Raw genomic sequence first — 18,527 nt, forward strand, 5'->3', positions numbered from 1 at the left:
AACTGTTGCCCACAGAAAAATCCGCCCCATCACTAATTGGGAATGTTTGGCTAATGTCATGCCACTCCTCACTAGGTTAACTCACAGTGGACACAGAATAAAAAACAAGTATTAGAAACCATTGCCTTTATTGAACAGAAAGGTCTAAGCTGACGTTGTTGTGTTTTCAGCCATGTCCCCACTGGCGTTTAGTAGATGACTTGTTTCCTTCACTTTGTCACAGTATGCAATTGGAGAGAGATCCGGGCGCTCTTTTCCGCCCACTCCTACCTTCTGAGCCAAACTTACGCATCTGCTTGTCACTGACATGGAAGAGGATAGCTTGCTGGATTCAGATTCAGTCTGTCGGGAGAGGAAAAGGAGGATCAAGGGTCCTACGATGAAATTAAAATGTAGCCATGGAGAGAGATGTTTTCTCCACATAGTGGTTACATGTCTGCATGTTGGAGAAGAAACTACAAAGCCTGGTTGATGAAGGAACCCATAACATACTGTAAAGGTTGTCAAGTCTTTTATAACAATGTCTTCTGACCTGTCACAGAATCCAAGCTGCAGCCTTATATCTATAATCTTTGTCAGTATATCATTAGTTGTCATATCTGAGCTCCACTTTTTTTTAACGTATTCTAAAATCTCGGGTCCTTCTGTTTCACATAAATATTCTCTCCACCAGGTGCATCATGCAGAGAGCCCAACAGCCTGAAGAGTTACAAAAGCTTATGTCACATGAAAAGACACACCTGTTATGGAGTAATGTGAACCTGGTTCAATATGGACTTTATTTGACCCTGTCCTTTGGACACTTTGGTTCTTACAGTTGTTGAACATTACAGACAAAACCATTTGTTTCTGAGGATCCTCTGCTGCTGAACACAGGGTCCATGGTTACAAATTAAGAACTTAACAGTAAATAACCCTTGATAACTTGTTTGATCTTAGGTATCCCTTGAAAAAAAAAAAAATGACTATAGATTATTTCCATAATTTTGACAGGTAGAAATTATTTTCACATCTCAAAACAATGTTTGGGTTTTTGTTTCCATTGGCGTTGAGTTCAAACATGACCACTAAGTGGCTCAAACTCCCTATATCTTTCCAGTTAGTCATTTTTTACGTATTAATTTTAAACAGATTGGAACAATACACTTAAAATGATGGCAAATCATGATTTTAAGGAGTGTGGTTTGTATATAATACAGAAAGAAAGAGAAATAGAAAATATAGTTAAACAACAACATACTGGTACTTGTTGGTGTAGTTGTGGTCAAAGATATTGGCATATATATGCATTTCAAATAATGCACAATAATAGTAGTGATAAACTTAAGGCTACAAGTATCTTGAGAAACCTTGAAGTTGCAGGATATCATTCAATATTTTAAGTCTTCCAAAAGGACATTAACCTTAGGAATAGTGAATTAGAGTTCTTCACATTCTTTTTTCTGCATGAAGCTAACTATAAATGATGACTGAAAATTATCTAAAAAACAAAGGACTAAGGCTTCGGCCACACATACTTTTCTTCAGTCTGAGATGACATAATTCAGGAGACTGAGACATTTTGCATGCCGCTCTGGGACTTATAGAGTTCCATGTGAGCAGTTTTTTGCTCTTCATTTCACATTTTGGCTCCATGTTTCATTTATCTCAGGGGACAGATGAGTGTTAGGTATCAGTGGCCACATGAGAGATGTACGGTTCTGAACCACAGGTCTGACTGATGGCAGAAGGAGGCCCGTTTTGGCTCCACTGTTTGACGTGAAGGGGAGCACAGCGGGGACACCGGATCCCACACAGCCGCTATGGTATTCACACTGGTTCACTTAAAGATGGAGGAAACTCTCGCCAAAATCGACATCTGAATGTCTCCACATAGTACACTTGAATATTTTACTCCCTTCAAATCTTGGTGGAAAAGAAATGTCTATTTCATAGACATGCACCAATAAAGATTGTCACAAGAGGCAGTGCAGAGGAGGGAAATGTCCTCTTATTCATCCTCAGAAAGAGGCGGTCTCAACATGGCCTGTTTTTCTTCAAAGGTGTTCTTTGAGGGATAAGGATCTCCTGCCACCCAAAAGCTATAGCAGTTTATCCTGGCCAAAGAAAACTGACCTCTTCTCCAAAGAGTTCATCAGGTCCCTTCTAGAGTTTCTGCTGATATACAAGATAAACAGCAAAAGATTTCAATCAACAAAAGCATGTACAGTTAGCCTGACTGCCAGCCCAACTTAGCCCCGCCCAGTGCGCCCATTGAAAATGTTGGTCGGGAAGTTGCGTCTGGGATCGCTCTGCTGGGGAAAAAGTATGTCCAGGAGCTGTTCGGACCAATCAGATTGTCAAGACGGGCTTTATACGATGATGGACAGATGATCAACTGTAACGTAATCAAAGAGCGCTTGGGTTAAATTCGTTTTCAACAAACAACATACTACGTTGTTCTGATTGGTTGTAGGTATATCCATTTGAGCGAAGAGGCATTTTTTTTACGAGTTAGGTTGAAACCCGCACCAAACTCACAGCCCAAAGGAGTGGTTTCAGACTCATATTTTGACTATAATTATGTGTATGACAAAAGCAGACTAATGTACAGTATGGCTAATGTACAGTATGGTAGGCTACTCAATGACTTTCCAATATTTTTGTTTCAGAAGCGTCACAGACGCGGGCCTCGGTGCAGCTTAGCGAGAGATGCACTGTAAAATGTTACCAAGATTTAACAGTATTTAACAATAAATCGTAGTATTATAACTTTACAGGCTTTAACTGCAATAATCTCAATATCATGTTGTAATGTAGAATTTACTGTGAAATCAATGTAGACACAGTAAGTTACTGTGAAAGAAACGATACAGGGATTTCACAGCATTTTGTTGGGTTATTTTACAGTAAAATACTCTTTTTAAATCATCCTTTGAGATAACCCAGAACATTACTCTAAAACTTGAATTGCACTTGAACTGCGCTGCATTGTAGGATCAAGAAGAGACGGGTGGATACAACACACAATAGAAAAGGTCGAAGGTACAGTCACAGAAATCGCGCTTTTCCAACCGTTTCTCTTTTCCACCATTTCACCTCGGCGCTGCCAGCCAGGATCGTGACTTTTGCTCTGTGGTAAACTATCTGCAGTCATCCAATTTAGCTGCTAGTAGCCTAATCTCTGTGCGTACTTATGTTTTACTTAATACCGTTAATACCGTACTTCACTGATTTCAATAATCAAATCCAGTAAATCCGTCATTATTGCAAACATTTTCATCTAGTTTAATGGCTAACGTTAGCTAAGTCTCACATGGTCGATGCTTCAGCTAGGGTGGCTAATTTGCAGCTTGCGTCAGTGAAATAGAAACATCGAGTACGTTCCCTTAGCTAAAGATTCGTAGCAAGTACTGTTCAAATTATGCATACAAATTTGTAGGTTTTTGCCAGCTCCAAATTTAGGATGAACTATTAGCTAACTCTGCTGTGGGTCAGCGCGAATGCTATTTTTATAGCTAAGTTTTAACATTGTGAACAAGTGTTGCACAGGAAACTTGTACTAAAAAGATACACTCTTACATATCTTCAGTGTCCCTGTGCATACATTGGAGACAATCACTGCAAAAGAGCTGCAGTTTCGGTGCAGACAGGAGAACCTAGCAGAACGCCTTATCTGTAGCACTCCATCCAGTCCAGAACCCGGGGTCCTGAAGTCTCGACTCTTACAATACTCAAACGATGCGATGTTAATATACCTCTCTGATCTAACGAGTCTGGCTAACTGTCGTGACCTCTCAGGTGGGCTATGGCTGCGATGGTGAGCTGGAGAGATGGTTGTTATGCTTGGTTCTCCTGTCTCTGCACAGGAACTGCAGATCTTTTGCATTGATCGTTAATGAGCCTAATGACGAATCATGGTCAGAATTATGATGGCCCATGCTACACCCCCTAAAATGGAAGCCAATTCCAGGTTGATGGTAAACAATATAAAACAGTACATAGGAAGTCCGAAAGTTAAATTGTTGAATGTAGGTCACTGACATCAATGCCTGGCTTAAATTCGCTTTATGAAACAGGCCCCCGGTCACTTCAAAATAAAAACAGTGCATTTAAGCTAAACACCTTGTGCAACACCGTGTGCAATCTCCACTTCACTACATCGGTGGCAAAAGGCCAGACATCTAAGGATTTTACAACATGGACGACAACAAAGTTGAGCAACACTAGTTGTATGACACCACAAATCCACAAACTCGCCAATACAGCTGCCTTGCAGCATCTCTTCTGAAATGCTGTAAAGACAACTAAACCTGGCCCGATGCAGACGCGTCCGGTGTAATTTGAGGTCGCGTCGAGGACGGAACAGACTTACGTCAAAGAGATTCCACCTCGGTTATTGGTAGGCCTATGTAGTAGTGTTAAAAATACGGATCCTTTGGGTCTAAGTCTACTGTCATGCGCCAAAACTGAGTGAGGATTTAGCAAGTGGCATTCTGTCATTTGTATTTATTGTGCTTCATAGTCGACCTCAACACGGCTTCTGACTCTGGGGAAGGGAAGCAGCAGGTCTTGCTGGTGCGATTCATCATAGGCCAGTGCATGGTCAATAATTCTGACAACCACTTGCATTTGTACTCCCAACCAGGTGCAGCAAAAAATAGTTAATGTTTGAGTTCACACACAATGTCAGTCCCACAACACTGGATCTCTGGTAAATATCGGTAAAGAACTTGTTTGTGACTGTCACTTGATCTAATATATTTAAATTACTTTAAACACTGTGTAGTCTGTGCTGTATGTGCTAATCAATATTTTAAAAAGGGAATCTTTCTAACTTTCTAACCTACATAGAATACAAAATATACAAACCTTGGCAAGGTGGCTTATACAAAATGGAATATTTAACAACAGATGGCCCCCACACAGGCACATCTTCAAGCCTCCTTATGTGCAGGGATTTCAGCAGATCAGGAAACACTGTCCCAGGTCAGCCATATATCACTATGATGTACAGCATACAGTCGACTACAGCTTTATTATGTAGTTCAAGATGTTTATAATAATTCTCTATCATGCCAAGACTAGACGCTACACAAACTAATCTCAGAGGATTAGGCTGGATGTCTGAGAGATTGCACAAATACCCCAGATAGACCAAAATAATGGCAGGTACAAAATGTAGCGACAAAATTCTCAAAAGGTGCAAAAGAAAAATAAAGCAAAAAAGTTCAAAATGAAGACCTTGACTTCTAAAACAAAAAACTGAGAGGGGAATTCACAAAACTATACAGTACAGCTCTATGTCATAGTTTCACTATGTATCAGTTTAGATCACCAGGGGTCATGTATCTAACCCTTTTTCTCAGTGCACATTTTGGTAATATAATATATTCACAGCATGCACATTATGAGCATAATCCATTGGCAACCCAAGTCTGTACAGCCTGCTACGAAAGTATTATTATGTGTAGGCTTATGCCCACTGGCATGTCACGTAAAGTTGTTTTTAGTTTGACATTAAACCTATGCAGTATATCATTAGCTACACAACATACTACTGTAGATAACGGCCAGCATTTCAACTACAAACAAGAAATAACGTTTTTAAGAAAGTTCAAACTCCGCCTTAAAATGATTCCCTGAAGACGATGCCTACAGTAGCTTTATCATGACATTGTTACCATAGTTATTTCACAAGGCTGTTTCCACTGTGAAAAGTGATTCCAGATGTTTCCTCTACATCCCTGTCAAGTGATGGAGACCAGAGGCGGCAAGCTGATGAGGAGAGCCCGATCTGTCAGGACACAGTACAGCACCCCAGTACAATACAGCATTTTTACTGACATCCAACCACACGCTGAATATGTTTGAGCATGTGGCATGGCTGGGGTATTTTACATTTCAGCAGTGAACCAATAATAATAACCAATAATCTAATGTAATCAATCAATGAACACTGGAGACTGGGGAAACAACTGTTGACTGCTGAAATGTAGGCTACATGGATTAAGCACTTTGATTGAAGACATTTATTCACTGTGTCCTACGTTTTGTATGTCTATTAGACTCAGTGTGTTGCCCTGACATCAATTGCAAGCTGACCTGCCTTACCATCAAGGCTAGCACAACATTTGAATGTAGACGCTAATCTGTTATGCTCTGAAAAATATCACGAAAGAGCTTGACAGCTCGGGAGGAGTCTCTGAACCCATTATGGATTATAAAGCCCCTTTGTTACCAGAAACAATTTTAACATTTTTGGGATATTGATTCTAAGAGGGACCACCCTTACCACCCTCAGTGAGAAATAACAGGGTTTCTTTACATTTTCTACTAACTTTTTATTAACGAGTCCATGGTCATCCAACATCAGCAATTTAAAGAGGAGACAGATTCCATATGCCAAACTTTGGGTGCTTCATGGCTTGGATGAAAATCAAAAGAAAAATAACAGATAGGCCTACATGTCTGACCTGGTCTATTTGTAATTAAAAGATAAGAGTGTGAACTTATTTATACTGATAATTTATTGTTGTGTCGTGTAACATATTCAACTTTTTTCTTCAACATACAGTAGCCTATGAATCCAAAATGCTTTACACATATGTTAATGAGCCAATTCATCCTCAAATAGTTTATCAAGTTAGATAGTTTACTAAGTTAGTTAGTTAGTTAGATATACAATTTAGGGATGAATTATTGATGGTGCATAGCAAGTAGCAACAGTTGTAGTTCATAGTTTACATCATTAGAGTCCAATGGATAGGTTAAACTGCATTTATGATTTATTAATATTATTGTAAATTGATTCAAGTTACAAACAGTATAATTCAACTGAATCTGATCGTTGAAGACTCATACCTTTGTATATAGTCTTTACTGATTTATGAAAACGCTGATGCTACAGCTGGACCAAGGCCCTCTAAACAAAGAGGCTTTCTTCATTCCAGGACAGCCAGGTAAAACAAAGTCAAATTAAACAAATAAATAATAAAAATAGCAGAGTGCTATCCAAATGTAGCCTATGTGAGACTGTGTGTTCAGTGATCTAGTTATTGGATTCATGTGCTCTAAACTGACCAGCAAGAGCTGACCTGTCTAATCAACTATGTTGACCAAAACCAGTACTCACTTACATATAAGGTTTTATTTTATTATGACTATTTTAGACAATTATAAAATAGGCTAGAGTAACACCAATACACCTGGACAGGTTTTATTTATGTACAACAATCCACTGACAAACTGGCAGCAAAAACATTGGTCTGTTAGAGGTAGGATTTTGTTGCTGTCCCCACATTAAACTTTAATATAGTTAATTGGCTAAGGCTATGGAACTTGGCTACAGTGCTTTCATTTAGTCATTTAGCAGACGCTCTTATTTAGATCGATAAGATCATACTATGTCCCTTCAGGGGTTTTGGTGCATTGGACACTTAATTTGTGAAACCAGTTCCGTTATGAGAACCGCTGTGGAAACGGACACACCCATAGTGATATCAGATTTATGAAATGACTTGAAGAAACATCCCCAGCACTACTAGCTCTGCAGAAACAGAAACGATGTATTACCTCTACCATGCTCTATGCACCTCAACATTTGCCCTATTACTATTTTCTACTCTGCTCATCGTGCCTTTATTTCCATTGATAATGTAGAGGACATTGTTAAATGTTGATTCACTGTCAGACTTCTTGAGTATTCTAATAATGGATTCCCTGAGAAATTGAGTACAATTATTTAATTGTCTGCACAATGACAACACTCTCAGGTGAACTGCAATAGAAGTTGAGTCATCAACCTACAATCAGACAAAACAATTAGTCATAGAAGTAACTTTAAGTGATGTCTGACTTGCAATATGCTATTAATAACATGTTAGAAAACAACTAAAGCTCTCACACTGATAAGACCACATTTTTGGATTTGTCCTTAATCAGATTTTACAAACGTTATTTTATAATTACAACTTCAATAGTGAGTGTCCATCCTATTTGGCCTTTAACACCCCTGCTGTAATAGTTAAGACACTGTCCTATCTGCCTGTGAAATGTTTCAAATTGTACTATTTCTTAAATACTACATTCTGAGAAATGAACACTTTGCATTCAAGCTGTAAGTAGTAGGTAATGAACACTTAATTGACTGTCTGCACCAGCTCTCTGCCACACTCAACTGAGACACTGTCTCCACACCTACAGAGCAATGTGACCATCCTATGTCACACTAGCAATGAAGGTGTGTGGGTGAGTTCCTGGTCTAAATAATACTGCCCTGCTAAAAAAGTAGGTGTGCCCAGACTGCGGGATATGAGATGCTGACTGACAGCGCTATGGTATCGGAGTCTCCTGCATGAACCAGCTCTGCTTGATTTGTTTTTTTGGGTGGGGGGACCCCCAAAAATTAAATGTTACCCAGTAAGCCACCGCAACCCTGTTTTATACTTAAAAACGGTCCAGTCCTTGTATTATACCGTGTCAGGCATGTTGTTAATGCTCTCCTTGTCTTTATCTCCTTTAGTACCTTTGCATGCCTTGTTTTGTGAGACTGTTCAACATTTATTGAGTCTTAAAATGAGTCATGCAGTTCCTAATTCTGGACTGGTTCCATACCTCCATGCCACAGCATGCCACTTGTACCGAAGACATGAGTCTGTGCCATGCTGTCAATCATGTGACAGTTCCTGTATACTCCCTCTCCAACAACGCCTCAGGACCTGTTTGTGTTTTTGACATACAACCATCCTTCCAAAATTCCTCTCCTTCTAAAATAGTTCCTGATCTTACTTGAGTGGATAGGTGAAAACATGTGCCTCTCTACACAGCTGTTACCCATCTCCTCTGTCAGATCAGTGAAACAGGCATTCCAAAACATGTATAAGTCTCTGGGCTTCTAATGCCTATTCATGTTAATCTTGTTCACTTCTTACAAACCACTAGTACTGGAGTCAAATTAAATAGAGTATTCAAAATAATAAAAAATATCATGTTTCCCACAGAATAGCCAGTGAAGGAACAAAGTATTTCAGAGAATAATACAAATCTTTCAGAAAAACAAATACAATTGAAAGGTTTTTGGTTATTTATTTATATAAACAGCTACAGTAAACCATATGCAAATAAAAATTCTGATGATTAAAGATGATCGATCTTCCATTCATTTCTTGTCAATCGGTAAGGCTTCTTCAATGCACACTGCCATCTTGTGGCACCATTTGCTATAACAACCGCTTAGGATGGGATTAATATTCCACTTTCAAAGACCACTTGAGCCTCTATTCTAACACAAAACTGATTTGGGAATGGTATTGTCAGCTATGGAGGCTGCAGCCTGAAGTCTGAAAGTTATGGTAAGCTGTGGAGGAAGTTGGATGTGTCAGTGAAGAGTAGGGTGGCAAAATTCCGGGAATATTCAAAGTTGGAAACTTTCCACGGGAATATACGGTAATTGCCTGGAAATGTTGGGGTAATTTAACTGTATTTACCTTGTCATAAGCAGACATGCATGCAAACATTCATAAATTACAATGACATTTTTGAAAAGTAGTTGCCCAACTCGCGCTTGTTGATGGATCCCTAAAGCCGCGAATAATCGAGGTGATGGTGTACTTTTGTGTGGACATACAGACATCCTACTCTCACTGCTGTAAAAATGTAGTCTACTGTATACAAATAAACTTGGTATTAAAATGAACATAGCTTCAGATTACCAAGTAATCAATTTACTAGGTAATGACAGTGTTGGGAAAGTTCACTTTCTACATGAACTAGTTCAGTTCATAGTTCACAAATTTTAAAATGAACTAGTTCAGTTCATAGTTCAAAATTGAAAATGTTTAACTATGTTCACAGCCCCAAACATTTCTTTCAATATGTTGCAAGCTATAATTGAAATCTATATGTTTGCAATACCGCTCTTGGCCTCTACGCAATTCGGCGCTCTCACACTTGCCAGGCTGAAACGTTCGGACTCACCACTGATCGACAAAGACGTTCAAAAACAGCAGAATGTTTTAAGTTTACGTTTATGTTTCTGGCAGACAATGTTCCCAACCAGCTGCATTCAGGGTCCAGCTGAGCTAGGCATTCTCAACTACATTTAAGTTTCCTGTTATATGCTTTTTGCAACAAAAAAACTTTGGCCCTTTTCTTTCGTCAAAATTTCCGTGGAAACTTTCCGGAAATTTACCGCCCCTTTGCAACCCTAGTGAAGAGACAATTAAGAGACGGAAGGCACGTCAACACATTTGGGAGTTGGTGAAAAGCTGGCATTTGCCTACTTGTTCTGTGTTTTGTGTGGGGTTGTGTCTCATCTCTTCAACAGGCTGTTGATAGCTTTCATCTCATCATTAGAGAGAGGAGATAGATTGTAGCCCCTTAGCTCGGGCTTCCCTGTAAATAGAGAACACGTCAACATTCAAAGCTGTAAGGTAAGAGACCATTTTCACAAATACTGGAATACTTGAGAGCAAAGCTGAACCCCCATCCAATCCATGTGTCTGAAAAATGTGCTATAGAGAAAATCCTTACCTTGCAACTCATTGAGACGATTAACCTTTGCTTTCAACACTTTGCGGAGATCATTTATCTCTTTGTCTAGTTGGTCTTGATCTAAACAGTAAAATTATGTTTAGTGCACTGCAATGGTTGCACATGCGCAGCGTAAAAAGTTGCTGGACAAAAAATAAGAAGTTATGGCTAACCTTTAAGAATCATCTCAGTGGTCTTGGCTTTAGGAAACTTTATAAACATATTTCCAAAGCAAACTTTTACTTTCTCTGAAAGAAACAAATAAGGCAGTCAGCTTTAAACACTTTGGTTTTTTTACATCAAAACCTCTAGTAAAAAAAATATCTTACCATTTGATGCGTTCGGATTACGCAAAGCATTCAACGCCTCCCTGTTTCCATTTCTCTTCTTATCTAGATCCACAATCTAAAATAAAAAGTATGATGGACAAAAGCGAAACTAGCTAGCTCAGGAATGACAACGTAAACATGCACGTTCCTTCTCTTCAGAAGCATTGGTGCCAAATTATTGCAATTAATTGCTGCAATGACTGACACCACGATCTCATGAACCATTTGTTATGGATCGAAAATATATTACCTGTTGTTTATTTGCAAGGACATCTTCAGCTGCTTCTTCTATTTCTGTCAAATACTCCAAAGCGCGCTGCGATTCAGTCTCCATTATGTTGTGTTCATACTTAGGTATGTCCGACGTAATACAAAGGCGGATGTCAATAGTTCCGCGTTCGATTATTTCAGAGCACCAGTCTTCAGCAGTCATGCAGGTTTGGTCCTTCATATAACAGAGTAACAGACGTGTTCCTTCCACTTAATTGTACACTGAAGCGAAATGAGCGCACGGAATCCCAGCCTTAACATATAACCTTGAAATAATTTATCTTAGATCATGCCAATTGCAAATGTACAATTTTTTATTCACAAGTTATACTTGAGAGGAGTTCAAACAATTTGACGACAGTGATTACAAAATGTGTGTTGAAACAGAGGTACAATTAAAAATCTTAATCTCTTTATTTACATGAATGGGAAGCACCAATAAGTAAGCACCTTGTGTTTATTAAACTACAACACAATCACTTCATCAGCAAGACAGAAGTAAAAACATCATGTTCAGAAGACTCACTTCCCTTTCTTGTTGAAAATGAATGATAACTGTAAAGATGTACTATAGTCTTTATGTTTTATAAATACCATGACAACACTGTATTATTAGAAAGAGCAGAGGTGACAGTGGAATACCTTTGTTTGGCCTTTTTAAACAATACGCAATGTCTGTAAACATATAGCAAATACCAGTATCAATGCTGTGGCATTACTTTGTAAATTCAACCTGTCTAAGCCTACCATTTGGCTTTACTATGGTTAAATTCTTGGATCCAAGTAAATGGTCTACTATTGCACCAATAACATCTGGTTGTCGGGCTTCTGAAACAGCAGCTCTTCTACGTTCAGAGCCACTCCTCTTTCGTTCAGATCCACTCCTCAAACATTCCGAGCCATTTCTCCTCTCTGACCCGCTTCTCTGCTCAGAACCACTTCTCCTTAAACCAACCTGCCTGTGATCCCTAGGTAGTTTATCATCTACCCCAATACAACCCAATTTCTTTTCAGTCCCAACACTCAAACCTTTTACTACAGACTGAGGCTTACCAGTTGAGGGAATTGAAACAGGGTTGCGAATGTTTCCAAATGCTTGCATGTTTTTCATGTAGCTCTTCCCTCTTTCAGGGCTCCCAAACCTCTGGGCCCTGCGTGTCAAGCTCTTATCAGGCGAGTGAGCCCGGCTCTCACTGTAACTCCTCTTAGGAGGGAGGTAGGCCCGGCCCCTAGGCTCCTGCGGTGGACTGAGTTGAGAATGGCGGTGTTGGACATGGGAGCGACAGCATGTAGTGTACAGGGTGCGGCAGGCTGTGCAGGAACAACCAGAGAGTTGGACAGTGTGACTGGCCAGGGAGGAGAGGAACGTGAGAGGAAAGGCCCGCTGACACTGGAGGATGCTCTTGGGACAACTGAGACGGGAGGAAAGAGCAACATGAGGCCGGTGGTGACAACTGGCTACGATTGAGTCATTGGATTTACCACCTTCCTCCTGGACAGTCTGGAACTGATGCCATTCTAGCTGCAGAAGCCTCTCCAGATACCTTTCCAGTGGCTCAACTGGCCTGGGGCGAAGGGGTCCCCCTCCCTCCATGTTGTAGTACACAGCCAGCTGCCCCAGACTCCAAGCATTAAAAGGTGGAGGCAAGAAGTCTGGAAAACTTAAACTGTCATGGCCCTGCCGTCTTCTTCCAGTGGTATGTGGTGAGAAGTCATTAGAGTCGATAACCTCAGCCCTCAGGTTGAGCTGAGGGGGGGTGCAGTGGGAGGGGAGCACAGGAAGCCTCTCTGACTCAGAAAGGTCACTGTCACTGTCTTTGCTTTTCTCTCCGTACTCACTCAACTTCACAGTCTCTGGGTTTGGTGCCTGGTCCTTCTGTGGGTCTGAGCTTGGCACACACCTACTTTTTCTAGGACCAGTGTGCTTCTGTTCTCTGTGACGGCTGTAATGAGGGTCCCGTTGGTCCCTGTGCTCCTTCCCATCCCCTGTAGAGGGCAATGAATGGGGCTTTGCATCTGGTTGGTGCTGGGTTCTGGACAGAAAGCCGTAAACATTTGAAACATATTCATGGTACGATAATTAATATAATATAAAAAATAAGAAAAATTGTCTTGGATGTCCAATTACTCTCACTTGAGTTGAGATGTGTTGTGCTTGGTTGACAGGCTGTTAATTTTGTGTCTTCGTCGTCTCTGCAGAGACTGCTATGATTAGAAATATAAAAATGTAAGCAACGGATTTAATTATTTACCTTAAATACTCAATTCTACAAATGATGTCCATTTGCAATGTATTTGTTTTTGTATTGGCTACAGCTGAAAGGTACAAAAGAGAAATTTGCTTACTTTTTCCACTGGCTGAGAATTGTCTTGAGATGCTTTCACAGGTTGCAATGACTTATGGGTCTTGTCATTTTGACTTCGCCTCCCCATATTGGTGCTATAGGAAAAAAAAGAAGTAGCCTAATCTGAAATTTGGACCAGCCCTAAATAAATATATACAAGCATATACAAGGAAGTGGTTGCAAAGAAAATTGGACTGAGGTAATAATGGTTTGGGTAGGGTGTATAGTTTCAAGATGTCGCCTCACATTGTCATTTCAAAGTATGATTAAATATATGCTCAAACTACCAAATCTAGGCTACCAGACAATAGATGTCCGACTATAAGAACAGAAAATTGATATGTGGCACTGGTGCCACATGTAGCTTAAGTTTGAGAAATGTAACCCAAATTCTAATGTACTATAAATATAGGCAACTCGTTTCACAAGGACGACATATGTAATGCATACCTTGTCACTGTATCAGCATCCCACGATATTTTATCCAGCCTTTCCCTGAAAGAAACCTTGCTGTAACCACTTGTACGTTGCAGCAGGATTGTGCCCATCGATGAAAAACAATTGGAACACTTTCAAATAAACCAAGCTTGTGCATGCTAACTGAATTAGATTTTTTCCTGCACATAATCTTTTCGCATCTCACAATAATACGTTTTTAAAACACTAACGACAGCGTGAGAAGATGGCTTCTAGCTATGCCTAGACGGACCAGCGGCCAGTGGGTGATCACAAACAGAAATGTAGCATTTTAATTGTTTTAAAGTATCCATATGTAGGACAAGAAATAATATGTTCTATAACGAATCTTTCATGCATCAGAGTGTAGGAGCATCTTGTTGTTGTCTTTTCAAGCACCCAGTAGGCTCCCTGTAATGTATTTATCGACATGGGCCGAAGCGTTGTGGGTAATGTAGTCATTTACCGTAGCTTACATCGAGGCGTGGTGAGGCTTCCCACAGCAAGGTATGTTGGGCTACGGACACGACGGGCAGGAAATATTTTTATCGCAACACTAGTGCTCTTCTAAAGGGCTGCAGTCAACCCATAGCCTGCCGGGGAAGCACTAGCCTAGAAACGCACGTACAAGATCAAAACAGCAACTTGCTATTAATATCCACAGTAGGACTCTTGCTAAATGTCAAAGGTGACCTATACAGTAAGGACTTTAAGGGTCAGATATCTTGGCTGCTGAAATGTTTTGTGACAAATCTAAAAATACCTCTCATTTCATAAAGAAACATCACAACCCCGAACTGGCAACCTTCAACTTTTATTTCCTTAGAGTTCTGAAAGGTTATTCGAAGCAGTTGGGAACTGATGACAGTCATGTGGTTTATATTGGGGTAGTAACAAACACTTTGAGCAGCAGTGCAATCAAGACTGTTGACAGTTGCAGATGGTCTTGACTAAGGAACTCAAATAGTAAGTTTTCTTAACGTAAAATTATGCATGCCTAACCAAACCTTTAAATTGTGCATGTGACTTAAATATGCTCAAGAAACAATCTTGGCACAAGGATAAAAGCTTCCTTGAAGACCTAGTAATTATCGTTTGGTTAATTTCTCATACAGTTGTATCCCTGTGCTGAAGTTTCGATGAGAATGAACAAGGTTGGGGCACAGCAGACAAAGAAAGCCTCTCCAGGGTCGAATGAAGTTGGAATGCAGTTCACCAGTGTATCCAGACCCAAAACAACCATCCGTTTGAGGGATCTCTATGACCCTAAACCTGAACCAGTAAAACCACCAGTCAGAATACGTCCTCCCAGTCCCAGACCTCCTCCATTTAAGGAGCCTGTTTTTGGGCGCAGCCTCTCTTGCAATCCACCGACCAAGCCCATTATAAGAAGGCGAGCCCAGTCCCTGCCTTCATCCACAGAGAGAAAAAAAAGCCCAAGAAACCTGCAGGTGCGCTTTGTGGACTCACTGGGCCTCGAACTGGAAGATGTCAAAGTATTTAAAGTCGGTGAGGACCCTTCAATACCCCCTCATGTCATCTCTAGGCTGCTGATGAGCTCGGAGGTGGCAGCAGGGAAGCCAGTAGAGTTGTCTCTGCCCTACTTCAAACCCTGCTTTGCTGAAGACATGGGAGCTCAGCCGGGTTTTCTGAAGCGCCTATGCTTACAGCAAGTTTGTCTGGAGCATGTCTTGTGCTCAGAGCAGGGAATAACAGGTACCATACAAGTCATTAACTCAGCTTTTGAGAAAAACGTAATAGTGCATTACTCGTTTACTAATTGGAGGAGTTGTGCAGACACCAAGGCATGCTGGGTGTCAACCGTACAGCGTTTGGCCACTGACGGGCCAGAATCCGATGTCTTCCGATTTCGCCTTCCAGTTCCACCTTTTATATTGCAGCCTGGGGCAATCTTGGAGTTCTCCATCTGCTACCAAGTCATGGGTTGTGAATACTGGGACAATAATAATGGGCGCAATTACATGCTGTCATGCCATAGCTACAAGTTGACAGTACCAAAAGAATGTGAGGACAGTATGGTGCATTTCATATGAATGGCCAAGTTTTACCAATGCATTTATCAGAGGTTTGCTTAAAACGGTAGGAATACCCACAACTCGTACTTGTACTACTCCATGAGAGCTAGAATAATGACTCACTGAGGTTTTACTAGAAAAATAAATCTAATATAGAGCAAAACCTTTTCAATTAACTTTTTGGTTCTACTGTCTAGAATCAAGACCCATATTTATGTTTTGGTGCTGTGTGTGTATTTGACATAGCGTCTTCCACCTGTCTAAGGGAACTACTAATGAGTTTGCTCATTTATTACTTCTGCAAGGTCTGTAATCCAATTCCATGGTAGGCTGTGTGTCCTCAAAGTAACTGTCTGGAACTATGACACAGCTGCAGTAGACAGGAGTTTGTGGTGAATGTTCAAGGGCTGCAAGCTTAAGATAGTAGTCTTTACAATTCATTCAATCTTATGGGAAATTACTACACTATAATGTACACTATAATGCCATAACATATTAACCATCAAAATCAACGAACTGATCTTCTAGATTTTCTAGACACAGTTTGTATCATGGTATAAAGTTATGGATTTTTTTTTGTAATGGTTAAGATGTGAATAGAACATTAGGTTAAGAGTAATCAACCTCATACAAGTCTACTTGACCTTTCCTAACACTTAAGAGTTAAGATTTCTGGCAGTGCAATGGAATGGCATCTTAGAGATTCATTCTTTCATGTGCCTTTTTTAGTACAGCTGTACAAGAAGCACATTGCATGCTGCAAACATGAGTTGTGTTATTGAAACGCCATGGAAAATAAAATGCACACTCATACTTGAGAAACAGTTTTGTAAACATTTCATTTTTATATGAAGGATTTTGTCTTGATTGCCCATTGTACCGAATTGACTTCTCATTTAGATGTTATTGTCATGTCAGATAGTTTACACTATTCGAGATACTGATATTAAAATAAGCAACATATATTTAACACTTTGTGTCAGAATAGCAGTATACATCCCACCTGAGCTCAATTCACAATGTTGTCTTCTGTCTTTTTAAAACTGTGCAAGTTCTATTGTTGTATGTGATCACTAGATGGAGTCAAATCCTCCATGTCAGTGGAGTTCAGTTCAAATTCAGAAATGTAAAATGATGAACTCAATGTTTGTGTGACTCAATATATGACAAAACTAGTTTTTTTATGCTCTCAATTAGCTCAGTTCTATGATTAAGAGCAGCAAATTGCAGAAGGGAATCAGATCATCAAGTCTGATTGCAGACGTTGATCCCTGTTCAATGGGGACAGATTGCCCCTTCTCTCCATTCCAAAACTGAAAAGGAGAGAAGATGCAAAAATGCTCTAATGACTGTAACCTGAGCAGTTGTTTGACCATTAATAATGTACTGTATAAACAGACACGTGACAGCTTATGACCAAAATGAGTGGTCACGTATATCTTTTATACTTCCTTTATATGATGTTACAGACATGCTGTTATTCACCCAAAACAATTCTACACAATTCTATAATTATGTAGAATGTTCCTGGCTAAATAACCTCACAACGTTGGCCACGATTGTACACAGTGTAATAGAAACAAAAATAGAAGCATAATATTACTTTTTGCCATTATCATATGTCAATATCTTTACAGAGACTTCCTGTCTGGCTTGGAGTGAGCTCTAAGCTAGAGCTTAGAGATTTTGTCAGAGATTTTTGTAGGATGATAAACATTGCTCTGAAATGTAATGATGCTAACAAAAGCTCTTCCAGTCCTTATGTCTTGTGTGTGTGTGGATGGGACTTATGCAACAGGACATTATCTCCCCCTTCAGTGAGAGTAGAGGAGACACTGCAGACAAAATGTCCCATGCTTCTCTACGCTTCATTAGTCCTGCTTCATTACACAGCCATCATGGTTACATTTTGGATTGTAACCCAATCCATGCTGTGGGTCACTGTGTAAGAGAAAGGACCATTTAAGAAAAAAAAAAAAATGTTTGAACATGATGCAGGTCTCCAGAAGTGGTTGTTTAATGCAGATATACTATGTGTTTTATTGGTCACAAGATCACTTAAGAAACTAATATTGGTTTGACTAGACTTTAGCCACAGGTTAATTTACAAATTGGGTCAATTTGGGTCCAATTGTGCTTGCTTTTGACCTGTGTGTATTTTTTTGTGCGTGTACATGAACTGTTCCACATTATCTACGTCATTATCGACGTACCGTATGAATGCTGAGGGACATCCTGAGAGCAGGATATCCCTCCCACACAAGAGCAATTCCCTTCCTTCCACGCACTCACCTCCATGGTTGCCAGGACTTTCAGGAGAACTGCCCTCCACCTGCGGTGGGACGTCTGGCCGGAAGCTGTACTTCTCATTATTCCAGCCAGTCAGGGGTCTGGGTGTACATGCCTCATCAAGGATGTTGCCATCTGTTCCTCTATAGTCCTAAGCTGTATAGCTTGAATCACATACAGCTTTTTGTTGATCTAAGCAATGTTTCTTAACAGAAGCACTGATTTACAGTCGTATTCTGTATAACTAACCCTTTTGGCTGTAACTCAGAACATTTGATATTTTTACAGCC

General features: G+C 40.1%; 3 protein-coding genes across 8 annotated transcripts; 1 reads left to right on the top strand and 2 right to left on the bottom strand.

Moving 5' to 3' along the window:
* Positions 1-109: 109 nt before the first annotated feature.
* pdrg1 (p53 and DNA-damage regulated 1) lies at positions 110-11,201 on the bottom strand. 3 transcript variants are annotated; one of them, XM_084705679.1, is made up of 6 exons: positions 11,092-11,201; positions 10,842-10,917; positions 10,686-10,760; positions 10,513-10,593; positions 10,263-10,374; positions 110-342 (listed from the first exon to the last, which is right to left on the bottom strand). In XM_084705679.1, the coding sequence occupies exons 1-5, from the start codon at positions 11,173-11,175 to the stop codon at positions 10,292-10,294; spliced, it is 399 nt and encodes a 132-aa protein (XP_084561805.1). In that variant the 5' UTR covers positions 11,176-11,201; the 3' UTR covers positions 110-342; positions 10,263-10,291. The 3 variants fall into 3 exon arrangements, with proteins under 3 accessions (XP_084561805.1, XP_084561804.1, XP_084561803.1); XM_084705678.1 differs by lacking the exon at positions 110-342 and adding an exon at positions 9,047-9,337; XM_084705677.1 differs by lacking the exon at positions 110-342 and having other exon boundaries at positions 9,047-10,374.
* A 246-nt stretch (positions 11,202-11,447) lies between these two features.
* Positions 11,448-14,521, bottom strand: fam217bb (family with sequence similarity 217 member Bb). 3 transcript variants are annotated; one of them, XM_084706247.1, is made up of 5 exons: positions 14,379-14,521; positions 13,907-13,951; positions 13,458-13,551; positions 13,246-13,316; positions 11,448-13,144 (listed from the first exon to the last, which is right to left on the bottom strand). In XM_084706247.1, exons 3-5 carry the CDS (start codon positions 13,542-13,544, stop codon positions 11,827-11,829), a joined length of 1,476 nt encoding a protein of 491 aa, XP_084562373.1. In that variant the 5' UTR covers positions 13,545-13,551; positions 13,907-13,951; positions 14,379-14,521; the 3' UTR covers positions 11,448-11,826. The 3 variants fall into 3 exon arrangements, with proteins under 3 accessions (XP_084562373.1, XP_084562372.1, XP_084562370.1); XM_084706246.1 differs by lacking the exon at positions 14,379-14,521 and having other exon boundaries at positions 13,246-13,313; positions 13,907-14,351; XM_084706244.1 differs by lacking the exon at positions 14,379-14,521 and having other exon boundaries at positions 13,907-14,351.
* A 220-nt stretch (positions 14,522-14,741) lies between these two features.
* Positions 14,742-18,120, top strand: ppp1r3db (protein phosphatase 1, regulatory subunit 3Db). Of its 2 annotated transcripts, none has more exons than XM_084706248.1 (2): positions 14,742-14,878; positions 15,028-18,120. In XM_084706248.1, the coding sequence occupies exon 2, from the start codon at positions 15,052-15,054 to the stop codon at positions 15,964-15,966; it is 915 nt and encodes a 304-aa protein (XP_084562374.1). In that variant the 5' UTR covers positions 14,742-14,878; positions 15,028-15,051; the 3' UTR covers positions 15,967-18,120. The 2 variants fall into 2 exon arrangements, with proteins under 2 accessions (XP_084562374.1, XP_084562375.1); XM_084706249.1 differs by having other exon boundaries at positions 14,746-14,878; positions 15,047-18,120.
* Positions 18,121-18,527: the final 407 nt, after the last annotated feature.

Source organism: Hypomesus nipponensis, chromosome 9 (assembly GCF_054491055.1).
Source record: "Hypomesus nipponensis isolate SF chromosome 9, ASM5449105v1, whole genome shotgun sequence".
NCBI classification, from domain to species: Eukaryota; Metazoa; Chordata; class Actinopteri; order Osmeriformes; family Osmeridae; genus Hypomesus; species Hypomesus nipponensis.

What these genes read in the sequence shown, in the direction of transcription:
- pdrg1 (XM_084705679.1), bottom strand. Translation starts at nt 11,175, where the DNA reads ATGGAGACTGAATCGCAGCGCGCTTTGGAGTATTTGACAGAAATAGAA. An exon ending in TCCTTGCAAATAAACAACAG is followed by an intron (nt 10,918 to 11,091) that starts GTAATATATTTT and finishes TTTTTATTTTAG; the next exon opens with ATTGTGGATCTAGATAAGAA. An exon ending in TAATCCGAACGCATCAAATG is followed by an intron (nt 10,761 to 10,841) that starts GTAAGATATTTT and finishes TGTTTCTTTCAG; the next exon opens with AGAAAGTAAAAGTTTGCTTT.
- fam217bb (XM_084706244.1), bottom strand. Translation starts at nt 14,004, where the DNA reads ATGGGCACAATCCTGCTGCAACGTACAAGTGGTTACAGCAAGGTTTCT. An exon ending in GATGCTGATACAGTGACAAG is followed by an intron (nt 13,552 to 13,906) that starts GTATGCATTACA and finishes TTTTTCCTATAG; the next exon opens with CACCAATATGGGGAGGCGAA. An exon ending in ATTCTCAGCCAGTGGAAAAA is followed by an intron (nt 13,317 to 13,457) that starts GTAAGCAAATTT and finishes TTCTAATCATAG; the next exon opens with CAGTCTCTGCAGAGACGACG.
- ppp1r3db (XM_084706248.1), top strand. Translation starts at nt 15,052, where the DNA reads ATGAGAATGAACAAGGTTGGGGCACAGCAGACAAAGAAAGCCTCTCCA.